Genomic DNA, 15,529 nt, shown 5'->3' on the forward strand with positions numbered 1-15,529 from the left:
TGTGGTAAATAATGGAAATTTACCTCTAGTGTTTACAAAAATTGCAAATTTCTTTTCATTTTAATCAAAACAAATTCAAATCTTTTCTCAATCTGTTGCAAAATGTCTGTATAGGCGACGAAAAAAGAAAACCCTGTTTTACGGGCCCGACCGACCCAGATTTTGAACAAATTGGGAAAAAAATTTCCTGTACAAGTGAATGCCGACCCAAATTTAGGAAATTTCGGGAACAATTTTTTTTTGTATTTTCTCAAATTATTTACAGATTTTGGTTATTTTTTGGGTAATTTCCAAAAAAGAAAAAAAAAAAAGAAAGGCCGACCGTCCGACCCTACTTGAAAGGTCCGTCCGCCCGTAGAACAGAGTTGCATGTTTTTCGTCGCCTTAGCCATGCATGTAAATGAAAGTTTTAACAATAATGAAATTTCCCAAAATAATGAAATCATGACCCAGGGGCGTAGCCAGCTGTTTTTTTTTGTCGGGGGGGGCAAAGTACAATTTTGGGGCAAAAAAATTTGGTATTTTACACTATTTTCGGCCATTATCAGGATAGAGAGGCTTAATCTTTGCAAAACGCGCGCGTAGCGCGGAAAAATTGTGTATTTTCGTGCTGAATTTCGGTAGAAAAGGGCTCCTTGCCCCTTTTCTTTTCCTTTGCCCTCCTAATTTTCCTTTTATTTTTTGTCAGAGGGGCACTTTTTTCTTTCATTTTTTGTCAGAGGGGGCACTGGAATGCAGTCTGTATAATTGTCATCATGGCTATCATGATCATGGTACTGTCTAGCTGTAGCGTAGCGACCGGGGGTGAGGAGATGGGGGGGGGCATGTGCCCTGGGCGCCGGGTCACCTAGGGGACGTCGTGACCAATTCTGCGCCCCTCCCGCTCCAGGCTCGATGATTGTCAAAAATTTCAGCATAAATATCCATTTACTAAATGATTTAGATCAATTTAACTTTAAGGGCATAACATACACCCTAGATCCTAACATCTAATTACCAAATAATTTTAGGTTTCTGGAATAAATGTGTATTACGACATCAAAACCTTATCATTTTATCACAATATTTTGCATTCAGACATTATTACTGTCACATATATCCCCCAATTTACTTGCAGCTGTGAGCCATGTGACTTTGTAGACTCGGAAAGAGTGAAATAAAAAAAGTGGGTGGATCGAGGATATAATAAGTTGTATTAGTGAGTTTCAAGTGAAAAAATTAATCTTGGGGAACAACCCAAAAGTTCGATGAAGACCTATAAACGAAAGTCCTTTTGTTAGAAGGCTAACCCCTCCCCCTACAACGTAAGTGACAAATAATGAAAATTCCAACCAGTATACATAGGATACAGGGCCGGGATACAGGGGCCGTCGCTATGGGGTTGTGGAGGTGGTGTGACAATGCTAAGATATTGATCACGTTTATGGAAGAAACGATCATTGCATTCTATTTTAAAATATTTTTCTTCATTATCTTTTTTGGCACGGAAAAAATAGGACTTTCTGGATTTTCAAATAAAAAAGGATAGGGTATCAAACACAAAACGTTTTCGACATCATTCGCCAAAGGTTAGAAAAGGTTGCCAGAAAACGTTTAAATGTTGGGTTATATAAAGGGTATATAAAGGGTAAAAAACATATTTTGATAACTTCCTCCTGCAAATATTCCAACATAATGGTCTTAAAAATATTTTACAATAACATTTTGAAAACATTTTAGAAATAGTTTTGTAGTGTATTTTCATACAAAACGTTTTCGTGACCTTTATATAACCAGGGGATGAGGCTGCTCGAGTCAGGTTAAATGTCGGGACCTAGGTCACAATATGAGAAGAGATGATATGATATACCACTACGGTCCCGGGCTACAGTCATTTGCAAGATGATTAATATCCTGCATATTATGCCTCATCAGTTACTTGGTAAACTGATTTGCTATAGAAAAATGAACTTACATGATGTTGCAGGTTGCGAGTACTGCACTCCATGTTGATTTGAAACCATTTTGAAGAAACTACTGTAAAATGTCAATATCGTACTTCAGAAAGTACTAAAATTTGAAAATGATATATTAAATCTTTAAAAAAAGATCAACTTTGACCAATGTTTACAAAATACTTATTTACAAACGTAATCGGACTTTCTGACCCGCTCCCCCACTAACGAAAGGAATTTCGTTTATAGGGCTTCATCGAACTTTTGGGTTGTTCCCTTTAGTGTTCATAGTACATATCAAGAAATCTCAAATTTGGACGTGGACGAAAGTGTCTCCTCTTATCCTGCCCTTCAGCAATAGTTCCTTGTCCAGCTGGAATTTTAAGTTAGTGCAATTATTTTCAAGGGAACATTTTCCAACCACCAGCGTCTGATGCCCAGGCCCGTACTTGCAAAAGTATACAAAAAGTCCCAACATTTAAGAATCAGGTTTTTTACGTTTTTTTTGGTCAAAATAGGTCCCAATTTGGGGGGAAAAGTCCACTTTTCACAAAATCGCCCCCCTTTGACAAAAGTCCACCTTTTCAAAATCAGCACCCCCCAAAAAAAATCCTGCGTACGGGCCTGCTGATGCCCCATCAACTGGGCTAACAACTGCCTTAGTTCCAATTAGACATAGGGACATAGCCCCCCCCAAAAAAAAAACAGGTGAAAAAAAAAAACTTCAGAAGATCACTCTCAATACACACACATCATAACAGGTATGTATCGTAATAATTGACAGGATGCATTATAAAATTCAAAGCGGATATAGAATTCATCATTGTGAATATTGGATTTTATGTCCCTCTTATTTGGGAAACATCTCTTCATGACATAAGACAGACATTTGTTTGGCTTTGCCTTCATTGATTGAGAAAGTCATTAACGACATACTTTGAACATAAAACAAAAACAATTTTACATTAAATCACATTCAGTTTATCAGACACTAGTGAGAGTTTTTCTCCTTGTGTTCTTTTTATTTTTAAAATCCCATTGGATTCCATGACACACATATTCCTGCATTAACAAAAAACTTGTTAAATCCATAATTACATAATTTTAATAATGCAAACCAACTTCCCATTGAAATTACACAGATCTCCTCCCTGTGTACGTTTCAACAACACCTGTTGTCTTTATCAACACTTGATGGGTAGTGACTGCTATTGGCAACCAACGCTTGCCAATAGCCAATAGCAGTCGGTTGCCAATAGCAGTCGGTTGCCAATAGCAGTCACTACCCATCAAGTGTTGATAAAGACAACAGGTGTTGTTGAAACGTACACAAGTAAGTGAACATTCTGGATCAGATACAAAGAACTTTGTTAACCTGTATTTGTTATTAATTCATTAAATTATGAAGATGAAATGATTTGGCAAAATGTGACAGCTCTACCTTTTGTTGGTGACCACCTAAAAAAACATGACCTACTTGTATCCTTTTACAATATTTACATTGATAAGGTTTATTTATTTACATTCTTAAGTTTGAATCCTTTCATGTACAGTCATGGTACATTAAGCTCAGAAACTCTTTTCACAATTAACAATGATAAAGGTTTTTTTTGTGTGAATCCTTTCATGTTTGGTCATGTTACTTGCCTCTGAGAAACTCTAAGGTTTCTCCATGGTATGAATCCTTTCATGTACAGTCTTGTGGCATTTATGTGTGAAAGTCTTTTCACAATATTTACATTAGTAAGGTTTCTCTTTGATGTGAATTCTTTCATGTATGTTCTTGTGAGATGCCTGTGAGAAAGTCTTTTCACAATATTGACATTGGTAAGGTTTCTCTTTGGTGTGAATCCTTTCATGTTGGGTCTTGTTACTTACATCTGAGAAACTCTTTTCACAATATTTACATTGATATGGTTTCTCTTTGGTGTGAATCCTTTCATGTTTAGTCTTGGCACTTGAAGTTGAGAAACCCTTTTCACAAAATTTACAATGGTACGGTTTCTCTTTGGTGTGAATCCTTTCATGTGCATTCTTGTCACCTGAAGTTGAGAAACTCTTTTTACAATATTTACATTGGCAAGGTTTCTCTTTGGTGTGAATTCTTTCATGTACAGTCTTGTTACCTGCCTCTGAGAAACTCTTTTCACAAAATTTACAATGGTACGGTTTCTCTTTGGTGTGAATCCTTTCATGTGCATTCTTGTCACCTGAAGTTGAGAAACTCTTTTTACAATATTTACATTGGTAAGGTTTCTCTTTGGTGTGAATTCTTTCATGTAGTCTTGTTACCTGCCTCTGAGAAACTCTTTTCACAAAATTTACATTGGAAAGGTTTCTCTTTGGTGTGAATCCTTTCATGTTTAGTCTTGTGACTTGAATTTGAGAAACTTATTTCACAATATTTACATTGGTAAAGTTTCTCGGTGTGAATCCTTTCATGGTTAATCTTGCTACTTGCACATGGGAAACTCTTTTCACAATTTTTACTTTGGTGAGGTTTCTCTTTGGTGTGAATCCTTTCATGTCTAGTCTTGCTACCTGCGTGTGAGAAACTCTTTTCACAATATTTACATTGGTATGGCTTCTCTTTGGTGTGAATCCTCTCATGGCTAGTCTTGTTGCTTGCCTGTGAGAAACTCCTTTTACAATATTTACATTGGAAAGGTTTCTCTTTGGTGTGAATCTTTTCATGTTGGGTTTTGTGACCTACCTCTGAGAAACGTTTTTCACAATATTTACATTGGTAAGGTTTGTCTTTGGTGTGAATCCTTTCATGTCTAGTCTTGTTACTTGCAAATGAGAAACTCTTTTCACAATATTTACATTGATAAGGTTTCTCTTTGGTGTGAATCCTTTCATGTTTAGTCTTGGTACCTGAGAAACTCTTTTCACAATATGTACATTGGCATGTCTTCTCTTTGCTGTGGATCCTTTCATGTGTATAATTCTGTGCACTCGGGTAGGAAAAACTCTTGTTACATTGGTATGGTTTCACTATACAAATCCTTTTATGTATAGTCTGCTTACAACTATACAAGTACCCATGTAATTTTGCTCTATGTCTTATCACATGTTTCACATAATATGTAAAAGTACTGTAAAACCGTCTGCAGTAGATACACCTGTATGGCTGAAAACTGTTTGCATGCTGAAGTTGTACTGGATATATCCTGACCTGTAAATGCTGAATTTCAGACTTTGTCTTCATAGCTCTGAAACGAAAAAGAAAATATAGGCCTATCAACTGGTAAAATGAATTGTTTTATTGCTTGGATTAAGCTAGATAAAGCTACTTAAAGTCACATAGTGATCCCAGGGCAAGTGTGCAAAAATTAAACTAAACTGTTTTATAGTGAAGGATAAGGTCACTGCGTAATCCCTATATCGTTACTTTTCATCGGCTTCATTCCATGGTGGTATGTCGGTCCGATACGCCACAATAGAATGTAGCGAGGTAATACGCCACTATGACATACAATGTTTTTATTAGTTCGTTTATTATTAATGTGTATGAAAAGTGACGTGTGGCTGATACACCACTATGGAAAACACAAAATTTCACTTTATATTAAAGGGCATTTCGTGATCCACAGCCTCATCCCCCCACTTTTCTCAAAAAAAGTTGAGATTTTTATATCACTGGAAACCTCTGGCTACATAATGTTTATATGCACAAAATATTTCTTGCAGATTAATTCGTTTTGCAAAGATATCGTGAAATTTGAATTTCGTTCTGGTGCACCAGAACGAAATTACAACACATTGTCTATGGAGCAGTGTTATACACATAAGGCCCTTAGCACTTGATTATTAGTTTCCTGTTTAAGATTTTGAAAAAGGGACGAGGTGACTTTTAATTATTAATTATTAATTATCTTTTATTTTCTTTATTTAGTTTGAACTATTAGGCCCTTCACAATTAATTCTTAGTTTCCTGTTTCATGGTTGAAAACAAGGGATGAGGCGACTTTTAATTATTAATTATTAATTATCTTTTATTTTCTTTATTTTAAAACAAGTGGTCGCAACCTACATCAACCCGTTTCGACAAGGGACAAGCATTTAATTATTTTACAACTATGTTTGATTTTATACATAAGTAATGGTACAGTTATGTTCTTTGTTGATTCATCATTATTGTTGATATGATCAAAGTCAGAAAGTAGCAAATGGGAGTCATTTAAAGTTATTTTAAAAGAGAAAATCCAAAATATAAATAAAATAATTAAATATTTTTCCATTCTTGATTTTGGACGCGCGAGGGAAACAGGAAACTAAGGATCAATTGTAATTGGCCTTACAAGCAAATATTGACTCGTTTTGACTAGAGCGGGCATTTAATTATTTCACAACAATATTTGATTTTATAAATAAGTGAAGGTGGAGTTGTACTCTTTGTTCATTCATCATTTATTGTTGATATTATTAAAGTCAGAAAATGGCAAGTAGAAATAGTTGAAAGTTATTTTAAAGGAGAAAATTATAAATTAGCTGAGTAAGTGAGTTAAATCATTTCAGGTAGGTTACATGCTATAAATTAGCAGTGGGGGCCACCGCGTGGGGACCACGGCTCCACCCTATGATTTTTTTTAACCATAACTAGCTGAATCTTTTTGATGAAAGTCAATCTTTGACAAGATGTAACTTTGCTGCGGAAAGTGCTATGAAAAAAAGGTTTTCAGTGTTGGCTTTGTTTACTCAAGGGCTTTATAAAATGATGCAGTTTGATGGCAAATTTGAATTCACCTAGCATACCTAGAACATATAATGTGTAAGTATTACAAATATGCTAAAAAATCGGGTTTGAAAAAAATAAAGGTAAATTCTGAAAAAAGATCTACATTAAGGCTTTAATTAATATATTTATGCTGTGGAGTCATAAACTCGTGACAGATCGTAAATTTTAAGCTGCATGAACTTTGGCAACTCAACCAAATAATGCAACTGTCAACTGATTCAATTTTGAATTGGATGCGGTTTCTGATAATATGAACTTACCCAAGTCCAACTAGAAGGGCTGTGACTAGTTTGAACCAAATACCCACGGTGTAATTTCACTAATTTGTACTGAAAATATCCTCTTTTGATGGCGACAAACGTGACAAATTCACTAACAATTTTTTAATTGGGGCTACGAGCTCTCTGTGCAGTGGGGTTGACAATAAGGGCGCATGCCACCAAATAATTTACACCGGCCACGAATATAGCAAGCCATTGGGGCCATTATGTATAAACCAGCCAATAGGAACATAGCTTTGCAAAGCAACGCGTTGTTTAAGTTCCTCAATAGGAGGCCCAAACCAATGTGTTGCTTTCATTTAAGAGCATGTTGCGTAGAGCACCAATCACAGCAGACTCGATTTGGCTTGTTAAAAATAGAACAAAGTGTGACTTTTTGACTTTCAAAACTCATTTCTGACACAAAAAATGTGCAATTGGGCTTTAGGTGGGACTTTCACCAAAACGGCTGGTGAAAGCAACTTTTTGCAAGCTTGGGGGGAAGCGACTTTTGGCAAACATTCATGGGTGCCTTTAAAATAATACGCTCTAAAAAGGAATACAGTACGGAAATGCTCAAATATGCAAATCTGCTCACTGCCCTCACAGCCCTTGCAAATTGGGATCCGAAATTTTGCGATTCCAATTTGTAAACCTTAATCGTTGTTTTGGGGATGTTTGTATCCTGGGGATTGTACTTTAAAGTGAGGAGGGTTATTTAGGTCAAATAATATGGTGAGTTAAAGCCTTAATGTACGATCTTTTTAAATTTTTAGATTTTTCTTTTTTTTTTCTAAAATGATAATATGCAATCATTATGAAAGTTCCCAATACATTTGGACGCGAAAAACATTGGGAATTTGCAAAGAAACAACATCATAAACTTCACCTCTATCACTCGAAACATCTCGCACTATACAGCGAGTGCGGCCTCAGAGTTAGTCTCCTACGCGGCCAGTTTGGTTACGCTCCTCCACATGTGGAGGGAGCGTAACAAGCTTAGTTTTGTACGAGACTACGGTTTGCGATCGTGGCCGACATAAAGTCATAGTCTAAAATTATGACTTTATGTCTGACCAACAGAAAATCGTCCCGTTTTACTACAAATAGGACGAATTTGACAGTTTGCTCATAGATTTAAGTTAGAACATGTGTAAGTATTACAAATATGCCAAAAAATCGGTTTTGAAAAAAATAAAGGTAAATTCTAAAAAAAGATCGTACATTATGACTTTAATGTCATTGGAGAGTTCAATCAGGACTGTCAACTCACGCATTGGCCGTGAGTCTCATGCATTGGGTCACTTTCTCACGCCAAGGTAGTATAATGGCATGCCTAGGTAGTAAATATCACACAAAAGCTGCAAAATGATAAAGCTGCATAAAATCTCACGCATCGTCATGAATAATTTGTTGTTGGACTCTCCAAATGACAACTCACCATAGTTGAATTCTCCAATTGACAACTTGCCATATTGGAACTCTCCAAATGACAACTCACCAAATACTGTATACGCCAATATTTTCGCATTCAGATATTTTACATAATTATAAGGTCTTAGGGGCTGTGCAATAATTATGTGTACCCCCAGGGTGGTGAATTCTTAAAGTGGTCTACCAAAAATCTCTTTCCCCCAGCCTGCCAAAAAACTCTTTGCCCCCCCTTTGACATGCCAAAAACTCTTTGCCCCCACCCCTATAATTCACCACCCCAGGGTACACATAATTATTGCACCACCCCTTCACCTTTTTACATTTTCATTTATTTTTCGAAGGAGTCGTGTACAAGGTGTGAATCCTTGAAGTGCGTGGAATACATGCATTTCAAGTCTTTTCACAGTAATATACATTGGTAATTAAAGTCATAATGAAATTGGTTAATTTGTTTCAAACCTGTTTTTTTTTTCATTATTATTTGTTATGTTTACACATGTCCCAACTTACACCTAAATGAACTCAGCCAAATCTGTGTGTTTGTTGTAGGTCAACAGAGCAAAGTTCGACATGAAGTCACAATTTTTTTTATTACAACTTTATGTCCTCGAATAGAGCTGCATGTCACATGGCCAAAATAACCAGTTGGATTTCTTTCACTTTACAATGTGCATTACTATTTCAGTTCAAATTGGACAGCAAACTTTCCCGACAGTTCTTACTACATGTAATATTTCTCATTATTTTTGCTGAACCATGAAATGGTCAGAGGTCATCCAAGGGGTCAAAAAAGGTCATTTTAACCGAAAATGCTCCAATTGAGCTGAAATTTATATGCAATGATCTTTATGACATTCTAAACATGTTTAAAATATTTTAATATTCATTTAAGGTCATTAAGGGGTGATAAAGGGGTCAAAGGTCACGTTTTCAAAAATGCTCCAATTGAGCTGATATTTAAATGCAATGATCTTTGTGACATTCTAAACATGTAAAAAATACTAAAAAATATTTTAATATCATTTAAGGGCATTAAGGGGTCATGAAGGGGTCAAAGGTCCAGTTTTCAAAAATGCTCCAATTGAGCTGATATTTAAATGCAATGATCTTTATGACATTCTAAACATGTTTAAAATATTTTAAAATTCATTTATGGTCATTAAGGGGTCAGTAAGGGGTCAAAGGTCAAGTTTTCAAAGAGCTGATATTTAAATGCAATGATCTTTGTAGACTGGCCCCAGTCTCGGTTCGGTTCTATCTCTGGATAATGTAACAATAAATAATTACGTAATGCCCTATGAAAAAAATACCAACTCCCCCCCCCCCCCCCTTATTTTCTTCAATGCCAAAAACCCATTCCTCTTCATCCACAAATCGACGCCACTAATTACACCCACCACAGTCAACCATGCAGCAATATAGAAATATACTCGTATTATAAGTGAACGCGAAAGTCCATTGAGCGCTGATTCCGAGACTGGTCCAATCTGTTAGAGATCTCACTTCCAAATATTCGTTCAACGAAGCACGGTGATTCCGATGTCAATTACGAAAGCCCCGCCCCAGTTTCAATTCAAATATGGTAGCACAAAGCTATGCCGCGGGATGTGACGCTTAAGATCGGATGGGACACTTGTCAACAACTGAGAGGTATTGAGCTCAAGTGGCACGCGTCTGATAGACCCATGGTACGCGCAATAATAAAAGGCAACCACTCGACTCGGACTTAGGCCTATTGTCCATATTATGTACATTAAGCGCGTGCGGTTTGCAAATGTTTGCACATTATTTAGCTAGGAAGCCTTTTCAAATATCCCGCGCTGCCAAGCTGCGTTGATTGGTCGGATACAATATCGTTGTTTAGTCGCTACACAAAGCGTTAATGTAGTGAAAACATGGACGTGGTATATAGAAAGATTGCGTGACTCCAAATCCGAAAAGTGAACTTCCAGCAGTTTGTGGGAGCTGGAAGTCAAATTGCCTACAGACTGGGAGGGTCCGTGTATTGGGTTGATTTTTAATGCTATGTAATCTACATTACCAGTCGTTCTCCACGGACCCGAGGGAGGGTCTATGATCTTTGTGACATTCTACACATGTAAAAAATACTAAAAAATATTTTAATATCATTTAAGGGCATTAAGGGGTCATGAAGGGGTCAAAGGTCCAGTTTTCAAAATGCTCCAATTGAGCTGATATTTAAATGCAATGATCCATATGACATTCTAAGCATGTTTGAAATATTTTAAAATTCATTTAAGGTCATTAAGGGGTCATAGATGGGTGATGTATACATGTACCACAATATACTGCCAAAGCCCAATGGTTCAGCTATGGTGCGGTAACCGCTCTAGTTTAATAAAGAATACCAACTCATACATTATGGCTTTAAGGGTCCCCTATCTTCCCTTTGGTGTGAATCCTTTCATGTAGACTTGGTACATACCTGCGAGAAATTCTTTTCACAATATTTGCATTGGTATAGTTTCTCTTTGGTGTGAATCCTTTCATGTCCTGTCTTCTTACTTGAAGTTGAGAAACTCTTTCCACAATATTTACAATGTTAATGTTTCTCTTTGGTGTGGACCCTTGCATCCTGCCTGTGAGAAACTCTCCACAATATTTACATTGCTAAGGTTTCTCTTTGTTGTGACTACTTTCATGTCTAGTCTCGTCACTTGAAGTTGAGAAACCCTTTTCACAATATTTAAATTGGTATGGTTTCTCTTCGGTATGAATCCTGTCATGTCTAGTCTTGTGACTTGAAAGTAAGAAAGTCTTTTCACAATATTAACATTGATAAGGTTTTTCTTTGGTGTGAATTCTTTCATGTTTGGTCTTATCACTTGTTCGTGAGAAAGTCTTTTCACACTATTTACATTGGTAAGGTTTTTCTTTGGTGTGAATCCTTTTGTGACTTGATCGTGAGAAAGTCTTTTCACAATATTTACATTGGTACGGTTTCTCTTTGGTGTGAATCCTTTCATGTTTAGTCTTGCATCCTGCCTGTGAGAAACTCTTTTCACAATATTCACATTGGTAAGGTTTCTCTTTGGTGTGAATCCTTTCATGTACGGTCTTCACACTTGTATCTGAGAAACTCTTTTCACAATATTTACATTGGTATGGTTTCTCTTTAGTATGAATCCTTCTTTCATGTCTAGTCTTGTAACTTGAATATCTGAAACCCTTTTCACAATAATCACATTGATAGGGTTTCTCTTTGGAGTGAATCCTTTCATGTTTGGTCTTGTATCCTGCTCGTGAGAAACTCTTTTCACAATATTTACATTGATAAGGTTTCTCTTTGGTGTGAATCCTTTCATGTTCAGTCTTGTATCCTACCCGTGAGAAACTCTTTTCACAATATTTACATTGGTGAGCTTTCTCTTTGGTGTGAATCCTTTCATGTTTAATATTGCTACTTGCATCTGAGAAACTCTTTTCACAATATATACATTGATAAGGTTTCTTTTTGGTATGAATCCTTTCATGCCTAGTCTTGTGACTTGAATGTGAGAAAGTCTTTTTACAATATTTACATTGATAAGGTTTCTCTTTGGTGTGAATCCTTTCATGTCTAGTCTTGTTACCTTTCGCTGAGAAACGCCTTTCACAATATTTACATTGATAAGGTTTATCTTTGGTGTGAATCCTTTCATGTTCAATCTTGTTACCTGTATTTGCGAAACTCTTTTCACAATATTTACACTGGTAAGGTTTCTCTTTGGTGTGAATCCTTTCATGTTTAGTCTTGTTACCTGTCGCTGAGAAACGCCTTTCACAATATTTACATTGATAAGGTTTCTCTTTGGTGTGAATCCTTTCATGTCTAGTCTTATTACCTGCGACTGAGAAACGCCTTTCACAATATTTACATTGATAAGGTTTCTCTTTGGTGTGAATCCTTTCATGTCTAGTCTTATTACCTGCGTCTGAGAAACACCTTTCACAATATTTACATTGATAAGATTTCTCTTTGGTGTGAATCCTTTCATGTGTTATATGTTCACTTTGGTAGGAGAAACTCTTGTTGCAATATTTACATTGGTATTGTTTCACTGTACAAATCCTTTTATGTATAGTTTCTTTACAGTTGTACCAGGACCAGTGTAATTTTGCTCTATGTCTTCTGACATGTTTCACGTAATATGTCAAATTACTGTAAAACTGTCTGCAGTAGATACATCTGTATGGTTGAAAACTGTTTGCATAATTTGACTCAAGTTGTACTTGACATGTCCTGCCCTGTAAAGGCTGAATTTGGGGTCTCGCTTTCATAGCTCTGAAATGATAATAAAAATAGATAGAAGTTGGTAAAATGTATTGTTTTAGAAGTAGTTCTACATGTATCATGCCTGGAAGAGATACACAAACACCAAGCAATATCATGACTATCAGCAGTATTGTAAAATCAGAAACCAAGCAACCAATGAAGTGAGGAAGGCAAAGAAGATGTTCGAGAAGAAGTTGGCGAATGAAATTAAAGACAATCCAAAAAGTTTCTGGAAGTATTGTCAGGACAAAAACAAAGGTGAAGCAAGGAGTGAGTGATCTGGTGAGGGAAGATGGGTCCTACGCACACAGCGACGAAGAGAAAGCAGAGGAACTTAATAAGTTTTTTGCCAGCGTATTTACTGCTGAAAATAAGGATGAGATTCCTGAACCAGAGAAGAAGTATCATGGGAGTAAGCTAGACAGTCTACTCGTTACGGAAGAGGATGTTAAGAAGAAGCTGAGTAAACTCAATGCTGCCAAGTCTCCAGGTCCAGATGGAATACCCCCCAGAATTTTGAAAGAAGCAGCTAATGTTATTGCATCACCCCTCTCCATTGTATTCAATAAGTCATTGAATGAAGGCGTTGTACCAGATGAGTGGAAAATTGCAAATGTCACTGCCATTTTCAAGAAAGGAAATGTAACCAGTCCCGGCAATTATAGGCCGGTGAGCCTGACATCAATTGTTTGCAAATTGTTGGAATCGATTATCAGAGATCAAGTTATGAAGTTCTTAAATGACCACCGCTTGCTTAGTAATGACCAGCATGGTTTCAGATCTGGAAGATCTTGTGTCACCCAGCTCTTGGAGATAATGGAAATCTGGACAAAGTTACTTGATGAAGGGGGAGGCATTGATGTCGTTTACCTTGACTTCCGTAAAGCCTTCGATAGTGTACCTCACCAGCGTCTGCTGAAAAGAAAAGACCTTGGCGTGAAATTAGATCCCTCTTTGTCCTTCAGTAAACATGCAGCCATGGTAGCAAATAAAGCCAATAGAATGGTAGGAATCATCCGCCGAACTTTTGACTTCATGGATGAGGAGATTCTAAAGATACTCTACACGACATTGGTGTAAAGACCACATCTTGAGTACGCCAATAGCATCTGGAATCCAATTTACAATAAGGACGCCCAATTAAATATCATGCGAGTGAACACCCCAGGGTCTCTATTCTCTGTATAGATCAGACCTAGACAGTGTTTATAGTAGAATAAGTAGCATGATAAAAGGTGGCAGAAGCAGCTGGGTCAGGGACATATCCCTGTTGTTTTTCATTGGGAAATCCTCTATAAAAACAAAAAAATGCGATAAATTAAAGGGGCATTTCGTGATCCACAGCCTCATCCCCCCACTTTTCTCAAAAAAAGTTGAGATCTTTATATCACTGGAAACCTCTGGCTACATGTGTATGTACAAAATATTTCTTGCAGATTAATTCGTTTAGCAAAGTATACTTGTCCCCCCTCAAGCCCCTATTAATTATAAGATTTAATTTTAAAATAATTATCATGTCAACTAAAGAGCATCATTCCATCTAGAATCTGTGGAGTCATGAAGTTGAACTCATAGTCATGATCGATCAGTCGATCGTAAATTTATTTTTTAAGCTTACCTATCTTACATCCATTCAATTTTGAACTGGATGCGGTTTCTGATAATATGTACATATACAAGTGCAACTGGAAGGGCTGTGACTGAGTGCGAATCAAAAATCCACGGTGTAATTTCACTAAAAAGCAATTATAATTTGTACTCAAAATGTGAAATCCTCTTGATTTTTAATTGGGTTACGAGCTCTCTGTGTAGTGGAATTGAAAATATGGGCGCACGCCACTAAATAATTTGCGGTTGCGCGACTTCAGCTCTTTTTTTTTTTTTTTTTTTTTTTTTGGTCGCTGGCCGGTCACGCCTGGGGAGCGATTTTTTTTTGTAGGCCTACATCATATTAATTTTCAGTCCCCCCTTTTTTTGCATCAGGCCCCCCTAACAAGTGTTTGTGAGCGGTCCCCTATTGATCCGAGAAACTTAGAAGGCAATCAGATTTCAAGGATGTTTTGTTTTAGGGAGGATGCATCAAAATAGATAACTCAAAGCTGCTCAATGGGCCTTGACCCGGGCCTTGACCTATTTTGCCAGGTATTTTACCAAGAAAGTTCTACGCCGAAAGTTCTACGCCAAAAGGCTTGAGAGATTTCTCTACGAGAACTATCCTGAGTGCAAAGTGAATGAAATTATGCGCAACAGGAAGCTGATTCTTCAACTTCTACTAGATTCTTCACACCCAGATATAGCTGTTCACCTATGCTTGACACCTGATTCTACAGCTGAAATTGAAGCCATCTCAAGGAGCTGGTGCTACGCTTTACATGTCCACCGGAGTGCTTTGATTGCTAAGATTTCTACAACATAGCCTGTTAGCACTTGCTGTGGTCTGAAACTACATTATTAAAAGTTTCTTGGCCTCATTTGTGTTGTGTGTCCGCATCCCTCTTGTTTTTATATAATCATGGACTGTAGAAACAAAATAGCTACAGTCCATGCTTTAATTGACATGTTCGGCACTTCTCGCATTAGCCGACTTTGCGGATATGTATTTAATAATGCTGTTGCAGTTATTTTCTTTGTATATTTTTGCTTAATTGTAATTTGTATCTGAAGTAGCACAATTTGTTTTTAGCCACCTATATGTATTTGTGCTAGTTGCAAGGTTTAAGCCAGGGTTAAATACCTTCTATCCTATTATATTTATGCATCACCTACATGCATGCATTACATTAAAGGCCCATTCAGTGATTTGCTCATCCGGACAATCGTAAAAATCATCAAAATTCAGATTTTGGTACCTTTGTCAGTGTCATAGATGTGTTAATAGAGCCTG

General features: G+C 36.8%; 1 protein-coding gene across 4 annotated transcripts; it reads right to left on the reverse strand.

Annotated features, from left to right (window-relative positions):
• Positions 1-2,811: 2,811 nt before the first annotated feature.
• Positions 2,812-14,454, reverse strand: LOC140137396 (uncharacterized). Of its 4 annotated transcripts, none has more exons than XR_011856834.1 (3): positions 14,264-14,454; positions 10,816-12,654; positions 2,812-5,149 (listed from the first exon to the last, which is right to left on the reverse strand). XR_011856834.1 is itself a non-coding variant. In XM_072159037.1 (3 exons), exons 2-3 carry the CDS (start codon positions 10,962-10,964, stop codon positions 4,210-4,212), a joined length of 1,089 nt encoding a protein of 362 aa, XP_072015138.1. In that variant the 5' UTR covers positions 10,965-12,654; positions 14,264-14,454; the 3' UTR covers positions 2,815-4,209. The 4 variants fall into 4 exon arrangements, 3 of the variants coding, with proteins under 3 accessions (XP_072015138.1, XP_072015139.1, XP_072015137.1); XM_072159037.1 differs by having other exon boundaries at positions 2,815-5,149; XM_072159038.1 differs by lacking the exons at positions 10,816-12,654; positions 14,264-14,454 and adding an exon at positions 6,936-7,081 and having other exon boundaries at positions 2,817-5,149.
• Between the last annotated feature and the right edge of the window lie 1,075 nt (positions 14,455-15,529).

Source organism: Amphiura filiformis, chromosome 17, assembly GCF_039555335.1.
Source record: "Amphiura filiformis chromosome 17, Afil_fr2py, whole genome shotgun sequence".
NCBI classification, from domain to species: Eukaryota; Metazoa; Echinodermata; class Ophiuroidea; order Amphilepidida; family Amphiuridae; genus Amphiura; species Amphiura filiformis.